This window comes from Urtica dioica, chromosome 1 (assembly GCF_054948205.1).
Source record: "Urtica dioica subsp. dioica isolate 48M chromosome 1, U.dioica_male_clone48M_v1_H2, whole genome shotgun sequence".
Lineage (NCBI taxonomy): Eukaryota > Viridiplantae > Streptophyta > Magnoliopsida > Rosales > Urticaceae > Urtica > Urtica dioica.
The window spans coordinates 10,439,889-10,458,377 of NC_142756.1; the positions used below are offsets into that span (position 1 = coordinate 10,439,889).

The 18,489-nt window shown below is 38.8% G+C and overlaps 1 protein-coding gene across 1 annotated transcript in view; it reads right to left on the reverse strand.

Annotated features, from left to right (window-relative positions):
• The window catches only part of LOC149407135 (callose synthase 7-like), an 80,245-nt gene extending 71,454 nt beyond the window's left edge, over window positions 1-8,791 (reverse strand). Inside the window, exons 1-4 of the mRNA XM_089611388.1 lie at window positions 8,511-8,791; window positions 8,241-8,341; window positions 7,987-8,105; window positions 7,802-7,889 (exon numbers count right to left, since the gene is read on the reverse strand). Of these exons, the coding sequence (XP_089467514.1) occupies window positions 7,802-7,889; window positions 7,987-8,105; window positions 8,241-8,341; window positions 8,511-8,610 (408 nt within the window). The 5' untranslated portion in view covers window positions 8,611-8,791. The remainder of the gene's footprint in view (window positions 1-7,801; window positions 7,890-7,986; window positions 8,106-8,240; window positions 8,342-8,510) is intronic.
• Window positions 8,792-18,489: the final 9,698 nt, after the last annotated feature.

Sequence of the window (18,489 nt, forward strand, 5' to 3'; positions counted from 1 at the left end):
AATTTTCAAATATTTTCCCTAAACACTCAAAATATTCAAACACTTTCTCCACCTACCCAAAACTTCCTTCTAACAAAGTGGTATCAGAACTATAAGATCCTCCTAAAGATGGCGAATACCGGTGTTCCCTTCCAAGTCTCTATGCTCACAAAGAGCAACTACGACAACTGAAGTCTTAGAATGATGTTCTCCTTGGTGCACACGACGTGTGGGAGATAGTTGAGAAAGACCACGCCGACCTGGAGAATGGAGGTAATCTATCTCAAACTCAAAAGGATAGTTTGAGAACTCAAGGAAGATAGACAAGAAGGCTCTCTGTCTAATCTACCAAGGGTTAGATGAAGACACGTTTGAGAAGGTCTCGGGAGCAAAGTCGGCCAAAGAAGCTTGGGAGAAGCTTCGAATCTCTTACAAGGGAGCGGATCAAGTCAAGAAGGTACGTCTTCAAACTTTAAGAGGAGAGTTTGAAGCCTTGCACACTACTAGAAATACGACATTTAGCGACGAAACTATTAGCGACGACTTAATCGTCGCTAATCACCCTTTTAGCGACGAATTTATCGTCGCTAATTATTTGGTGCCAAAACTTCTAAAGTTTCGCGGCAAAGACAATTAGCGACGATATTTTCGTCGCTAATTATATCTATTCGTCGCTAAGTTCGCGGGAAAACAATTAGCGATGATATTATCGTCGCTAATAGTTTGGAATTAATATCGAATTAATTTCGAATTTTAACGAAATTTAAAGAGGGAAAAATCCCCCAAAATAATTTAAATGAAATGATTTAGCGACGAGAAAATCGTCGCTAAAGGTGTAAAAAAACTATTAGCGACGATTAAATCGTCGCTAAATGCCTGGTTATGAACTGAAAATTTAAGTTCATTTAGCTACGAATTTTAAACATTTAGCGACGATTTAATCGTCGGTAAATGTCTTTAAATACCAGATCGCGTATTAGTTTCCCCCATTTTTCCCAGACCTAAAAATCTTCATTTCTCCAATCTTTCCCAAAAACCCAGTTCTCCTCCGACGAACCTCCGTCCTCCGCCGTCGTCCGCCGTCCCCGAAGCTCCGGTAAGTCGCTCTCTCCTCATGTCTCTCTCTCCTCACATCTCTCTCTCCTCACGTCTCTCTCTCTCCTCAGATCTGTCTCTCCGAAGCTCGTCGCCGTCCACCGCCGTCCTCCGCCTCTTCCTCCGCCTGCACGGCTCTTCCTCGATCCGCCACCGACGGTAAGTTTATATATATATATATATAAGTTATATTTTATATATTTACATAATTTAGTATATAATTAAGGATATAAGTATTTGTATAATTAGTTATAATTATATAGGATATAAGTATTTACATAATTAGTTATATATATAATTATTTAGGATATAAGTATTTAGTATATAATTTATTATATAATTTAGTATTTAGGATTTAATTACGATATAATTTAGGATGTTTGATAATTTAAAATTGTAAATTAGGATTAGAGATTAAATATGTATATAAGTATAGTAGATTAGAGTTAATAAATTAGGAAATGTAATTTTGTTAATTACGATTAGAAAATTTAAAATTGTTTAATTTTGTGTAGTTGGCCTCGACGTTAGGAGATCGATATAGTTTGTCGCTTAATTCGTATCCAATTTCGACCGATTCTCTAAAGCTAACAAACTTAAATTAATGAATTAGTTTACAAAAATTAGGTAGTTTATGTGAAATTAATTAATTGGTTATGGATTGAAATTGAAATTGAAATTGGATTTAATTTTTGTTAGAAATGAATAAAAATGTGACATTAATTAATTGGTTATAGATTTAAAAATGAATAAAAATGTGAAATTAATTAGTTTATAGATTTAAAAAAGAATAAAAATGTGAAACTAATTAGTTGGTTATGGATTATGTATTTTAATAATCGAACCACTGAGGTTCGATTTATCGTTAGTTTTAGGATGTTTCTATGCAGGTTTTAAAGTTAAAGGCTTGATGCCGGGTTGTTACGTTAAATATGTGTTTACCCATTTACATGTACGTTTACTATATTACAGGCCATACAAGCGAAGAACAAGGCGAATCGCTCGAAGAAGAAGACGAAGAGTCGACAGGGGACGATTGGATTCTTGACCCACCGCATGAAGAACGTAAGTTTTATGTTTATATGATACTTTAAAACGTTAAAACTATCTAACACTTGAAATTTTGTTTACATGCAGATGAGCGTCGAGACAGGCGCTTTCGAGAGTTTGTTTGCGAACTACAAGCGCCAACATCAGTCCGACAAGTCCGAATGGCTGACTCCTGAAGCCTCCGCACGTTATGTAAGTTTACATTTATTTTGTCTTATTTTTCGATTAATATATACTAACTAGTTAATTATATCAGGATCGACTGGTCGATAGGTTCAACACGTTGCGAGCGGAGGCTGAGCAACAAGGAGCGGACGTTGATATTTCCGTCCTAGAGCAGCAGGCGATCCGCGATATTATGGGTTCGCGGACTGATCACCTGACCGGTGTCGGACGTTTGGTGCCACATGGAGCACGGATGGCGGCTGACCTCGCCGAAGTCTACGGTAGTTCGGAGGTTGGGACGTCGCATCCAGGATATATCTCCCAGGAGGTGTTCACGTCGACCTTCGCCTCGTTCGCCGAGGCAATACAGAGTCAGGTGCCCGGCCTTTTATGCCTCAATTTCCGCATAGTTCGCAGCAGGCTCCGTCGTCCCACAGCCAGCAGACTCCGACGGCCGGTGTCCAGACTCCGACGCCTGGCGTCCACACTCCGACGGGCGGCCAGCAGAGGACTCCCGATGGTAGCCAGCAGACGACGCCCGGCGGTCCGAGTCAGACTACTGATCATGAGCACATTGTTCCGCCGCAGCTTGCAGAGATTCAGCGCCAGCAGAAGAGCGTTTCACGTCGAGGAGGGGGAAAACGAGCGGTAGGACGACAAAGCAAACGCCGCGACTAGTGTTTTATTAGATATTTTGTTATTATTTACATATTTCTCGATAATCGAAAACGTAACCGGATTTTATATATAAGTTGATTTGGATAATATATTTTGGTTTTTATTTGATTTTTCATGTTAGAATTTCATAAACGAAAAACAAAATAAAAAATAAATAATTAACGACGATAAAAATTAATAATTTTAAAAATCGAAAAAAAGTTTGTAATTAGCGACGACAAAGTCGTCGCTAATTATTAAAAAATTAACTTATTAGCGACGACTTAATCGTCGCTAATTCGCGCGCGAAATTTTCCCGCGAGATTTAGTGACGATTAAGTCGTCGCTAAATAATTAAAAAAAACTCATAGTTTAAACATTTAGGGACGAAAAATTCGTCGCTAATATCGTCGGTAAATATTTAGCGACGATTAATTCGTCGCTAAATATATTTAGGCACAGACATTTAGCGACGATAAAAATCGTCGCTAAAATCGTCGCTAAAGGGATTTAGCGACGATTATGGGGTTATTAGCGACGAAAAAAATCGTCGGTAATGGTGAGATTTGTTGTAGTGGCACATGAGAGAAGGTGAACTCGTCTCCGATTATTTCTCGAGAGTCTTGACAGTTACCAATAACCTCAAAAGAAACGGCGAGAAGTTAGATGACGTGAGAATCATGGAGAAGGTTCTTAGATCCATGGAGTCGAAGTTCGGACATATCGTCACTATCATCGAAGAGACAAAAGACTTGGAGGCCATGACAATGGAGCAACTCCTCGGGTCGCTCCAAACTTATGAAGAAAAGAAAAAGAAGGAGGAAGATATCGTGGAGCAAGCACTCAAGGCACGAGTCGATTCGACAAATGAAGATCGCAGTGGAAGCTAATAAAAGAAAGGTGACAGCCGAGGACGAGCACGTGGACGAGATTGGAGACCCAATGAAGACACCAACAACAAAAGAGGAGAAAGCTCGTCAAGAGGTCGGGGGAGAGGGCCAACTATGTTGAAGAAAAGAACTCGAGAAGACGTGATATGTTGTTGGCTCATAAGTACAATGAAAGGGGTGGAGATACGCAATGGTATCTCGACAGTAGCGCGAGCAACCATATATGCGGGCAAAGAAGCATGTTCTTGGCGCTTGATGAATCGGTGAAGGGAAACGTTACTTTCGGAGATGAATCAACGGTTGCGGTGAAAGGTAAAGGAAACGTTCTCAGTCGATTGAAGAATGGCGATCGTCAATTCATTTTCAACGTTTATCATATGCCAAACATGAAGAGCAAGATCTTGAGCATAGGACAAATCTTAGAGAAATGTTATGATATTCGATTGAAAGATAATTACTTTTCTATAAGAGACAATGCAAGCAGTATTGCTAAGGTGCCGATGTTAAGAAATAGAATGTTCATCCTCAACATTCAAAACGATGTCGCAAAATGTCTCAAGATGTGCTACAAGGAGGATTCATGGCTTTGGCATCTTCGATTTGGGCATCTCAACTTTGGAGGATTAGAATTGCTCTCCAAGAAGGAAATGGTCAAAGGATTGTCGTCCATCAACCACCCTAACCAAGTCTGTGAAGGATGTCTACTCAGAAAACAGTTTAAAATGAGCTTTCCAAAGGAGTCAAGCTGAAGAGTTAAGAAGCCGTTGGAATTCATACACACAGATGTGTGCGGTCGGATCAAGCCAAGATCACTTGGTAAGAGTAACTACTTCCTTCTCTTTATTGATGACTATTCAAGAAAAACATGGGTATACTTTTTGAAAGGGAAATCAGAAGTGTTTGAGAATTTCATAAAGTTCAAAGCCCATATTGAGAAGGAAAGTGGCCTGGTGATCAAAGCAATGAGATCCGGTCGAGGATGAGAGTTCACTTCAAAAAAGTTCCAAAAGTACTGCAAAGACAACGGTATTCGGTGATAGCTAACGGTGTCAAGAACCCCTAACAAAATGGAGTAGCGGAGAGGGAAACATAGGACGATCCTTGAGATGGCGAGAAGCATGCTCAAGAGCAAGCGACTACCAAAGGCGTTATGGGCAGAATTAAGCAGACGCGTGTGAGGTTTATCTCTCAAACCGGTCCTAACGAGAAGCGTTTTGGGAAAAATACCACAAGAAGCATGGAGTGGAAGGAAGCCTGGAATTTCTCATCTAAGATTTTTTGAAAGCATAGCTCACGCTCATGTACTGGACGAGAAGCAAAGCAAACTAGATGACAAGAGCGAGAAGTACATCTTCATCGGCTATGACACCAACTCCAAAGGCTACAAGCTCTACAATCCAGATACGGGGAAGATAATTATCTTTGACGAAGAAGGAGGATGGGATTGGAGATCGATCAATGAAAATTTTAATTTATTTCCACAATTTGAAGAAGATGATGTGGAGCAGCCAGAGCAACCAAGAGAAGATGTAGCTACCCCATCAACTTCACCAACTTCGAGTTCTCAAGAAGGTAAAGGTTCAAGTGAAAGGACTCCCCACTTTAGAAGCTTGCAAGAGTTATACGAAGTAACAGAAAATCAAGACTACCTTACACTCTTTTATCTATTTGCGGACTGCGAGCCTGTGAACTTTCAAAAAAACTTTAAAAAATAAGACTTGGAGAATTGCATGGATGAAGAGATCGGAGTGATAAAGAAGAATGATACCTGGAAGTTAGCTTCACTTTCAAAATGGCACAAGGCGATCGGTGTGAAGTGGGTGTACAAGGAAAATAAGAACTCGAAATGAGAAGTTGAAAGATACAAGGTGAGATTGGTGGCAAAAGGCCACAACCAAAGAGCTGGCATTGAGCAGACGATGTATTTGCTCATGTTGCTCGATTAGAGACTGTTAGACTAATCATAGCTCTGGCATCTCAAAAGAAATGGAGGATACATCAGATGGATGTCAAATCGGAATTCCTAAATGGAGTTCTTGATAAAGAAGTCTACATCGAGCAACCACAAAACTATGAAGTTAAAGGAGAAGAAGACAAAGTCTTGAGGCAGAAGAAGGCGTTCTATGGGCTGAAGCAAGCCCCAAGAGCTTGGAATGCAGTACTTCAAAAGAAGAAACTTCATCAAGTGTGCATATGAGCATGCACTCTATATAAAAGAACGATGATATATTGATTGTATGGTTATATGTAGATGACTTGATCTTCACGGGGAGCAATCCAAGCATGTTCGAGGAATTCAAGAAAGAGATGATGAAGGAGTTTGAGATGACTGGCATTGGATTCATGTCTTACTATCTCGTCATTGAAGTAAAACAAGAACACCACGGAATCCTAATCAGTCAAGAACGCTATGCAAGAGAGGTGCTCAAGAAGTTCAAGATTGATGACTCAAACTCAGTCAGCACGCCAATGGAATGTGGAATCAAGTTGTCAAACCACGAGGAAGGAGAAAAAGTTGATCCAACACTCTTCAAGATTTTGGTTGGAAGCCTGCGATACTTTGACGTGTATGAGGCCTGGCATCTTGTATGAAGTCGGATTCGTCAGTCGCGACACATGGAGCATCCAACTACTACTCATTTGAAGGCGGCAAAGTAGATTCTTCGCTATATCAAATGTACGACAAACTTTGGCTTGTATTACTATGTTTCTAACAATTACAAGCTTCTCGGATATACGATAGTGATTGGGGTGGAGACATAGATGATTGAAAAAGCACAAGTGAATTCGTGTTCTACATTGGAGACACAGTCTTCACATGGATGTCGAAGAAGCAACCAATTATCAATCTTACCACTTGCGAGGCGGAGTACGTAGCAGCCACTTCATGTGTCTGTCACGCCATTTGGCTATGAAATTTATTGAAGGAGTTGAGTTAGCCACAAGAGCAGCCAACTAAGATCTTCGTGGACAACAAGTCAGCAATAGCTTTGGCAAAGAACTCAGTCTTCCATGATCGAAATAAGCACATTGACACACGCTATCACTACATTAGAGAGAGTGTTACAAAAAAAGGAGATGCAATTGGAGTACGTGAAGACAAATGACCAAGTAACTGATATCTTCACCAAGCCCCTCAAGCGAGAAGAATTTGTCAAGTTAAGAACTTTACTTGGAGTAACAAAATCAAGTTTAAGGGGGACTGTTGAATAATTAAACTTGATTTGGGTTATAGTATTTGAGCCTAGATATTTCTAGTTGTAGTTTGAGCCTTTAGTATTTTGAGCATATTTTAGTTGTCATATTATCTAGACTATTCATGATATGTCTAGGGTGTTTAGAGAGAATAAATTCTAGAATAATATTGTAATTTATAAGATATTCATTAATTATGAGAATTCTCTAGAAAATGTTGTATTTAGAATTTCCATAGACTATTATAAATAGAGTTGTAATCCTACACTTTTGAATAAAGCCAAATAAAAAGTTATCATTTTTCTAGAAAGAAATTCTCTATCTCTATACTTTGTACCTAAGTTTCCAAATTTTCAAATATTTTCCCTAAACACTCAAAATATTTAAACACTTTCTCCATCTACCCAAAACTTTCTTCAAACAATTAGAACCGAACTCGAGAGAGAGAAAGAATTGAGAATTTTAGAGAAAAGAAAAAGAGAATTTCATTGACTGAAAATATGAATCGAATGTATTGAAATGACTGAAGATACGATGATATTTACGCGGAGTTTAAGTGTGCCTAGTCATCACCACATGATTGGTGGATCTTGGTCAACACAGTCAACCAGCGGAAAATAAACAGAATTAACTAACACACCGCTAATCATGTAAAAGATAAATAACTTAGAGCCAAAGATAACTTAAGAACTAAGCTATCTAATAAAGCTAATAAAACACTTGAAATCCAATACAGGATACCGAATTCAATTAAATTAAGATAATAAAACCTGTGAATCAATCTGGTTTGGAGGTACTATTGCCTTGAGCACCTCGTAGAGTACTGTGGCGATTTCGCAGATCTTCGCCATGTCTTCCCTTCAAGTATAATTATGAAATCAAAACAAAAATTTAATATTTCAGAAATAATAAATTACAAACACGTATAGCATACGGCTAAAGCGAATTGTCTCACGGGTATTTTGTATGTTCTCCTTCCTTAATATTATTTTCGTAGAAATTTTGGTAAAACAAAAGGATCTCTTTGGCATCATTTGGAGCGAGCGCGAGCTCCGGTATCGTTGCGCCACTTTCCTGGTCAATATTGCAAAAAAACAGTGAGAGTATATTTTTTACTTTACAGGGGACGAGCAAAAAAGTAGACGACTCTTTATTTTGCTAAATGATTAAAGTATGCACGTATTTAAATGTGTAAGCTATTAACTTTACCTTTTTAAGTCTGTGCAATAGATCTGTCTTGAACTGTCTAACACCGAGTTCCCTTGATGTTAGATCTATCAAACGGATCTTCTCGAATGCATAAAAACCGCCTACAGGAATATATTTTTCTAGTTATAATACAAAGACACGAAGATTGACCAAATAAATAGCCCGCAGAATGAGAGCTTAATTATTATAGGATTTGATAGTAACTGTCTGAAAATTTGTATCCAATAATAAATAACCAGAAAGAATGATTGGATTTTATTTTCTACTTACAGAGGTAAGCGACCCTCGGGTTTTCCTTGCGGATCTCATTGGCCACACGAAGAATCGGAGCAATGGGAGCGAGTGACAACGGCACTGATTCACTGTCCATTATTCTTCACTTATTCTTGTCACTCTCTAGAACTCCTTTTTCTTTTTTTCTTGCTCCATTAATTCAGTGAAGTTGTGAAAATTCTTCCATATGTAAGTTCTTATATAGTTTTAAAGTTAGTGTGAAATGCGTATGCTTAAAGGAGATACTTCGGGGGTGAGGAAGGTAAAGTAGTTATTCGTTGCTTTAGAAAAAATTAAAGAATTCTCATTAAAATAAAAAGTAGAAAAATGATCATGCACTTGTAATATCAAGCTGAGACATTGTGTTCTCTTTTTTGTTCTTTTGGCGTATGTCTTTCAACTTTTTAATTACATGTGCTTTAACGTGCTTCTGTGCGAACTAATAACATCTAACTTTATTTATTTATTTTCATCAATACGATAACTCACTGGATGATATCAAATAATTATATAGTTTATGATTAGTATTATTTTTTAATAGTAATAAATTCAAGCTTTGTACTTCATTTGTACTTCGCTGATGGTAAGGTTAAAACAAGTCTGCCTTTGAACAATACCTCTTCATTTTTTGCCTTCCGGGTTGACGTTGGGTGGCTCAATAACTTCAGCTTCAGGCGAGAAGGAACATAGAAAGAAGTAACGGTGTATGTTCCTAGAAGTTTAAGTAAACTATCAGTACACAATAAACAGAAATAAGAATATAATTAACAAAACTTAAACAAAATAAATAAATATTAACACAAAGACGCTCAATTTTTTTGGGTAATTTAGCAAAATAGCCAACTCAAACCTTAAAAATTGCTAAATTTTTGTAAATATTAAGTAAATAGTCATCAATATTTAATTACCCGTCAAAGTTTACTAAAATGCCCAAAAATTTTCCCACCCAAACATCATTCCTGATTAATATTTAAAAAAAAAATAAAGAGAAATCGGGATTTCCAAGAATCGAGGTAATTAAAACACATTCATAACCGCTCACCTTCACACTACAAGAAATATGATATTTATTAGCTACGAAACTATTAGCGACGACTTAATCGTTGGTAATATATCGTCGCTAATCCTACTTTTAGCGACGATATTATCGTCGCTAATTATTTGGTGCGAAAACGTTAACAGTTTGGCGGCAAAGATAATTAGCGACAATAATATTGTCACTACTCATTTCTTGTCGTCGCTAAGTTCGCGGGAATATAATTAGCGACGATATTATCGTCGCTAAAGTGTTTTGAATTCAGTTAGCGACGATAATATCGTCGCTAATAATTTCGAATTAATTTAGAATTTTAACGAATTTTAAAGAGGGGGAAAAATCCCTCCAATTGAATTAAAACGAAATGATTTAGCGACGATCATTTCGTCGCTAAATAATTTTAAATTTTGACGAATTTTGAAGAGGGAAAAATCCCTCCAATTTAATTAAAACGAAATGATGTAGCGACGATTAAATCGTCGCTAAATATGTAGGAAAACTATTAGCGACGATTTAATCGTCGCTAAATGTTACGTTCATTTAGCTACGAAAATTAAACATTTAGCGACGATACTATCGTCGGTAAATGTCTTTAAATACCAGGTCGCGTATCAGTTTCCCCCATTTCATTTTCACGACCTAAATTGGCCGAAATCTCGCCCATTTCATCCTCTCCCGCCGTCCGCCGAATTCTCGCCCATTTCCTCCTCTCCCGCCGTCCGCCGTGTGCCGCCGACGCCGTCCTCGTCCTCCCCGGTTAGTCTCTCTCTCCTCACTTCTCTCTCTCCTCACATCTCTCTCTCCTCACTTTTCTCTCTCTCCTGCCTGCAGCATCTCCGCCGTTCCTCCGCCGCTCCGCCGCCGACGCCGTCCTCGTCCTCGTCCTCCCCGGTCCGGCTCTTCCTCCCCCACGGTAAGTTTTATATATATATATATATTAGTTATAAATATAAATGAATTAGTTATATTTACATAATTTAGTATAAATATTTATATTTACATAATTAGTTATATATTTGTTATAAATATTTATATATTAGGTATAAATATTTAAATTAGTTTTGTTTACATAAATATTTAAATTAGTTATAAATTTTTATATTAGGTATAAATATTTAAATTAGTTAAAAATATTTATATTAGGTAAAATTATGTAAAAACGATTAGGTAGTTTATGTGAAATTAAATGAAATTGTATTTAATTTTTGTTACAAATGATTAAAAATGTGAAATTAATTAGTTGGTATGGATTATGTATTTTAATAATCGAACCACTGAGGTTGGATTTATTGTTAGTTTTAGGATGTGTCTATGCAGGTTTTAAAGTTAAAGGTTTGATGCCGGGTTGTTAAGTTTATAGGGCAGGTTCTGCCGAAATTTTGGTAGGATCGTGAAATTATAAAATAAAATCTGAAAACTACTAAATTTTAAAATGTTGAATCTTTAGGTAAAATGAGTTATCCAAATAGGAATTGGATAATCGAGGACCAACGTCTAAGCGTTGAGTTTGCGGCTGGCATGACAGAGTTCATGACAATGGCCCGACAACACGTAAACATCGAAGGACGAGTTAAGTGTCCATGCAAGAGGTGTAACAACGTGTTGATGCAAAAAATTCCTGATATAGAGAATCATCTCTTTATCAGAGGATTTAAGAGGAATTACACGAGATGGATCTTTCACGGGGAGGAAGAAGATGACGTAATGCAGTATCAAACGGATTACGGAAGAGGAGGTGTGATGTTTGATGCTGTACACGATATCTTAGATCACAACGACGTAGACGGTGACGATGATAGTATTAACCCGAATGCAGAATACCAGAGTGGACAGTTCGATGACCTTTTCTGCGACCTGAACACAGAATTATGGCCGGGTTGTACGGAGTATTCGTCACTCTCCTTTGTTGTCACGTTGATGCATTTGAAAGTGATGAACAAGTGGACGAATAAGTCGTTTGATCAGCTACTGAAAGTACTGAAAAAGTCTCATCCGATCGGCAACACGATTCCAGAGTCACACTATGAAGCAAAGGCGAAATTGCGTCGATTTGGTATGAGTTACGAGTCGATTCACGTCTGCAAATATGACTGCGCGTTGTTTTGGAAGGACAACGCCAATCTAGACAAGTGTCCAGTTTGTAATGAGAGCCGATGGCTGAAGAAAGACGGTGGAAAAAGAAGTAGCGCATAAGGTGTTGCGCTACTTTCCGCTGAAAGATCGGCTTAAGCGATTGTACGCGAGTCGGCACACAGTTTTAGAGATGCAGTGGCACGAGAATGAACGCATTAAGGAGGATGGTGTACTGCGACATCCTGCTGACGGAGCAACGTGGAAGGAGATCGACCGAAAATATCCCATGTTTGCGGCAGAACCGAGGAACGTCCGGCTTGGACTTGCCGCCGATGGTTTCAACCCATTTGGTGACATGAGTTTATCGTACAGTATGTGGCCGGTAGTCTTGACTGCGTACAACTTACCGCCGTGGTTGTGCATTAAAACATCGTACTTGATGTTAACGCTTATACCAGGTCGTAGTGCGCCGGGAAAAGACATGGACGTTTTTTTACAACTGCTGATTGATGAGCTGAAGGAATTGTGGGAAACCGGTGTTGTGTTGAGAGATGGTTCGACCGGTGAGCTATTCAGGTTGTTTTCCGTACTGCTATGGACGGTGAATGATTTTCCAGCGAGAAGCAGTTTGTCGGGATGGAGTGGTCAAGGGCACCTTGCTTGTCCGACGTGTAACAACGACACACCGTCTTTCAAGGCTCGAAACAAGATTGTTTATTGCGATCATCGTCGATTCTTGCCGTTGTTACACCCGATAAGGAAGAGCAAACTGTACAAGGTACGAAATGAGAAACGGCCACCACCAGGGCCACGTGATTATGCAGCGCCTATTGGCTCCTGCTATTCGTCCTTTTCTGGATCGAACCATTCGAGATGCCATAATAGAGCTCTGCAACTTCTTCAGACTTATTTGCTCAAGAACGCTGGTAATTTCAGACATTGAAAAAGCGCAGGAGGATGTGAAGCTTATATTGTGTAAGTTGGAACGAATTTTCCCGCCTGATTTCTTCACAATCATGGTTCATTTGGTAATGCATCTACCGGAGGAGGCAATTAACGGAGGTCCAGTTCATATGCGGTGGATGTATCCATTTGAGAGATACCTTGGAACGCTCAAGAACTTTGTGCGTAATTGAGCTAGACTAGAGGGTTCAATTGCCGAAGCCTATGTTGTAGACGAAGCATTGATATTCTGCTCAAGGTATCTAGAGGGCGTTGAGAATCGTTTCAACATGCCCCAACGAACAGACGTCGCGTCTAACTTTGAAGGTGTCGAACATGAGTTATCGGTGTTTCAGTCATCAAGTTGTCGGCCTTACGGGAAGATGACCACGATACGCTTAGATGAGAATATACGATTGCTCGCTGAGTGGTACATTTTACGAAATTATCCTGAAATTGACGATTTCATGAGGTAAATGAGTGAAATAAATGAACTTCAATTATTTATACTAAATGATGTATTAAATGAACATGAATTTTATTTCAGTGAACACATAGATCTCATGGAATTAGAAGTTCGGCCAGATGTTGAAGAAGCGCATCGACTTGAGTTCCCAAAATGGTTTTGGGAAAATGTATTTGACTAACTTAAAGAATATGATTAAACTCGCTTCGACACTAACCGACTCGTTAATGGTTATATGTAGGTATTTCGCATGAGCCAAGATGGATTACCCGTATCCTCCGAATTATACGCATTGGCATTGGGACCACATTTCGCACCACAGACGTATCCGTGTTGTGTAGTGAACGGAGTTAAATTTATCTCCCGTCAACGTGATAGCAGAAGAACGACTCAGAATAGCGGGGTATGTGTACCAAGTGAAGGAGGTCACGACTTCTACGGTCAAGTAGAAAACGTCATTGTCTTGACTTATCAGAACGATTGTCGTGTCGTCTTATTTCAATGTCGTTGGTTCGGTGACCAAGATCCGAGGAAAAGGACACGCAACGACAACAACTTGACAAGCGAAAGAATGGTACAAAGACGAGCCATTTATTTTGGTAACTCAGGCGAAACAAGTTTTCTACTTGGAAGATAACTTGAATGGTCCTGATTGGAGAATCGTCGAAGAGTGTAATCATCGAAATGTGTGGGATCTTCCTGATATTGACCTCATTCTTGGTCAATCTTCGTCTTCAGTTCAGTTGTTGGTAGAACCGTCAGATTTAGATTCACTGTCGACGCGTCATCAGTCTGCGATACCAGAGCCCGTGAGCAACGAAGGACTGAACTTGGAAAATATTGAAGAAGAAGAGTTTATCGATGACGAAGAAACTGAGGACGAAGATTTGATGGAAGAAGATGATTTGTCAGACGACGATGATTGATAGTATATAACGTTTTTCATTTACTTACTAAATTAACATATTTAAATTATTACGAATGCATAACTAAATAAAGTTTGTTTTGAATATCAGATGGCTACGGCTACAGGAGCTGGAGGCAGCGGAGGCGGGGATGACTACTAATCCCGTCTCCCGAATTATTGCGAGTCGGCGCCCGTACGCGATGACGTCGAAGAAGAAGACGAGGATATCGAACCGGCCGTGCGTGGGCCGACGCTCGAGATTCGACCTGAGCGTGCACGGCGCCCCGGGGTGAAGGAAGTCGTTATTTATAACGAGGAGTTTCAGTCGTTCTTGCAGCCAGAGCGAGAGATGGATCCGGATCTCGCGATGTTCGCGAACACGCTTGGGTTGGTCGTCCGAGACAAGATCTCGCCTACGGTCCCAAGGTGGACGAATGCGAACGTGGGGAAGGCGAAGGAGGCCGAGATCCGAGCAGCGATTCGAGACAAGTACGACATTCGAGTCGATGGTGACGCAACCGGGAAGAAGAAGGCGATTTTCGATGCGGCAATCATTCGAGACGCGAAGACTCATCTTCGCGATTGGAGGCATACCTTGCGGTCATGGTTCGACATCGACGGCAAGAGCAGCGTACAGGTGGCGCGGTCGATGAAACCGAGGACCGTTAAGCTCGACACCGAATGAGAGACGCTTATACAACGATATACGAGCGATGAGTTTAAGGTAATCAAATCATTTACGTTATATATGTGTTTACTCTTTTATTATATGATTTGTTATTTACGTGTACGTTTACTTATATTACAGGCCATACAAGCGAAGAACAACGCGAATCGCGCGAAGAAGAAGACGAAGAGTCGACAGGGGACGATTGGATTCTTGACCCACGGCATGAAGAACGTAATTTTTATGTTTATATGATTCATCAAATCGTTAAAACTATCTAACACTTGAAATTTTGTTTACATGCAGAAGAGCGCCGAGACAGGCGCTTTCGAGAGCTTGTTTGCGAACTACAAGCGCCAACATCAGTCCGACAAGTCCGAATGGATGACTCCTGAAGCCTCCGCACGTTATGTAAGTTTACATTTATTTTGTCTTATATTTCGATTAATATATACTAACTAGTTAATTATATCAGGATCGACTGGTCGATAGGTTCAACACGTTGCGAGCGGAGGCTGAGCAACAAGGAGCGGACGTTGATATTTCCGTCCTAGAGCAGCAGGCGATCCGTGATATTATGGGTTCACGATGTGATCACTTGACCGGCGTCGGACGTTTGGTGCCACATGGAGCACGGATGGCGGCTGAAATCGCCGAAGTCTACGGTTCGGAGGCTGGGACGTCGCAACCAGGATATATCTCGCATGAGGTGTTCACGTCGACCCTCGCCTCGTTCACCGAGGCAATACAGAGTCAGGTGCCCCGGCTCAACCTGAGCTCGTTTATGCCCCAATTTCCGCAGAGTTCGCAGCAGGCTCCATCGACCCACAGCCAGCAGACTCCGACGGCCGGCGTCCACACTCTGACGCCCGGCGTCCACACTCCGACGAGCGGCCATCAGAGGACTCCCGACGCTAGCCAGCTGACGACGCCCGGCGGTCCAAGTCAGTCTGCTGATGAGCACATTGTTCCGCCGCCTCTTGCAGCGCCAGCAGAAGAGCGTTTCACGTCGAGGAGGGGGAAAACGAGCGGCGGGACGACAAAGAAAGGTCGCGACTAGTGTTTTATTAGATATTTTGTGTATAGTAGATTATTATTTACATATTTCTCGATAATCGAAATCGTAACCGGATTTTGTATATAAGTTGATTTCGATAATATAATTTGGTTTTTATTTGATTTTTCATTTTAGAATTTCATAAACGAAAAAAAAAATAAAAAATTAATAATTAACGACGAAAAAAATTAATAATTTCAAAAACGAAAAAAAAAATTAAAAAATTATTAATTAACGATGACAACGTCGTCGCTAATTATTAAAAAACTGAAGTTATTAGCGACGACATTATCGTCGCTAATTCGCGCGCGAAATTTTCCCGCGCGAATTAGCGACGATAAAATCGTCTCTAAATATATTTCACAAAATTAAAAAAAAACTATTCGTTTAAACATTTAGGGACGACATTATCGTCGCTACTCTCGTCGGTAAATATTTAGCGACGACTATTTCGTCGGTAAATATATTTAGGCACGGACATTTAGCAACGATAATAATCGTCGCTAAAATTGTCGCTAAATAGATTTAGCGACGATTATGGGGTTATTACCGACGAAAAAAATCGTCGGTAATGGTTCTATTTGTTGTAGTGTCAGTATCTCTCGGTTAGAAAAAAAATCTCTCCAAAGAAAAGGAAACCTCTTCTCTCTACCCCAATTAAAATCTGTTCATCTTCCCCGACGAGCGATTCCGGCTGCAGAAAATATATCTGATATACATGTGTAGAGGTTCTTGCTATTTTAATTAGTATTTACTATTTTTCGTCAAAGATTTACACAAAATGAAAAGAGAAAACTGAGCTTTTGGGATCGATTATCGAATAACATGGATTTTGTGTTAGTCATCTTCCTCTAGGATAAAGAGTCGTGTATTGTTAGTATTCGTGTATTGCTTATACATAATCCTAGATTTTTGCCCGGTATCCAGGGGAAAAAAACCATAAGATAGAACTTTACCCTAGAAATTTGAAGACGAGATTTGGGGGTTCGGGTTTTAAATGGCTAGATCTGTAAATCTTGTTATGATGCATTCATATCAATAATAAATGGATTGTTTAATTTTTGGAATTCTGTATGGTTGTTGTGAATGGCGTTGGAAAGATTGACGGTTTTGATGTGTGTTCATATTTACATATATTTACTGCATAATATGTCAAGTTCTGAATCCAAGGACCGACGCCCCAAGTGCCAAGAAAAAAAATACTTGAATGATTTATCCGCATTAACTTCAGTAATAGAGTATGAATCTGTGTAAATATAAAAAATAAGTAAATCAGCACAATAAAATATTTACAGCAAGTCATGTAAATAAATATTTATTGTTACGTGTTGAAATGAATATTTCCAAAAATATCCGCAAAGAAGGGAGTAAATATGTAAATATCAAAATTACATGGGTTTTTCTCAGGAATCAAGTCACCAATAATGGGTAAATGATTGTATGATTTTTCGTAATCACCACGCAACTCTTTTAGCGCCTCTGCACGTCCCTTACATGCCTTTAAATAGCTAATATCAACTTTATAACGAGTCTTCTTAATTTCAACAACACCCACAGATGATATTTTATCAGCCATTGAGCCCCTGAAATCATCTTTAACACACTTGCTAATCAACGACGATGATGCTTGCTTATGTTTATGAACAATGGATGACCCATAACAATTATGTTCCTTTACAAACGTCCTTATGACCCACAAATTTGATCTAGAACATACATACGCTCTCATCGTCCAACAACATCCAACATTCAAACAAACAACACTATATCGAGTTTTGCTAGATCTCTGAACCCTGAATTCAAAGTAATCGTGAAGTGCAATCATGCTCATAGCCGACACAAGAACATCCTTTCGCATAAAAACATTGTTGACATTAACATCAAAATTCATGGGAAAGTTTTTCAAATCAAGATCATCGAAAATAACAGTTTGTAAATCATTTTGATTACATTCTGTATTTACACCACCTGACAATGGATTATGGTTTTCCAGCCATTGACGTTGAAAAAGCTTAACTGCAACATAACAGCTACAGTAAATATACGTAAATACAATAGTAATTTCATGTAAACCTGTACGAAAACAGCCTAAAATTTCAACAACAAAAAAAGAATACACAACCTGATTTATTAAGAGAGAAAACCAATATATCTTGTGGATCGGTGATATTTTCAGACGTTTGAATAATATATGAGCGCTTGGAAAAATAACAACTATTAAGGAAGATAAAACTAAAAAGTAAAGAAATAATCGGAACAGTAAATAATGAATAAAAATCAAATATATAAGGAAACAAAATAACAATACACATGGAAAAATCTAATTGGGTCACGTCATCCGAGTGACTATTTACTTAATATTTATAAAACATTGGCTATTTAGCAAATCTCAACGTTTGAGTTGACTATTTTGCTAATTTTTTTATTTTTTTTTACTGCAAACAAACCAAAAACTGGTCAATAATCGTAAATATGAATCTGATTGCCACTTATAACATATATTGGAAAATGTAATGAATGAACAATAACTGTGTAATGATCCGAAAACTCACCAGATTCAATCAGAGAAAATGAATCCCTGCCATTATTGTAAAAAAAAAAAAAAAACTTTAATTCAAATGAACAGTTATTTCTTTTTCATAATTATGCTTTGATTTTTTCGTTAAAATGTCTGCGAGCAAGCTTTATTGGAGAATACTGCTCAAGAATTTGAAATTTAAAAGGCAAATCAACATATATTCGATATAACTACTTGCTACAAAAAAAAGGAAAACAATCAAATAATTATAGATAATTAATAAATTGTAATATCAAAGTATCTTAAACCG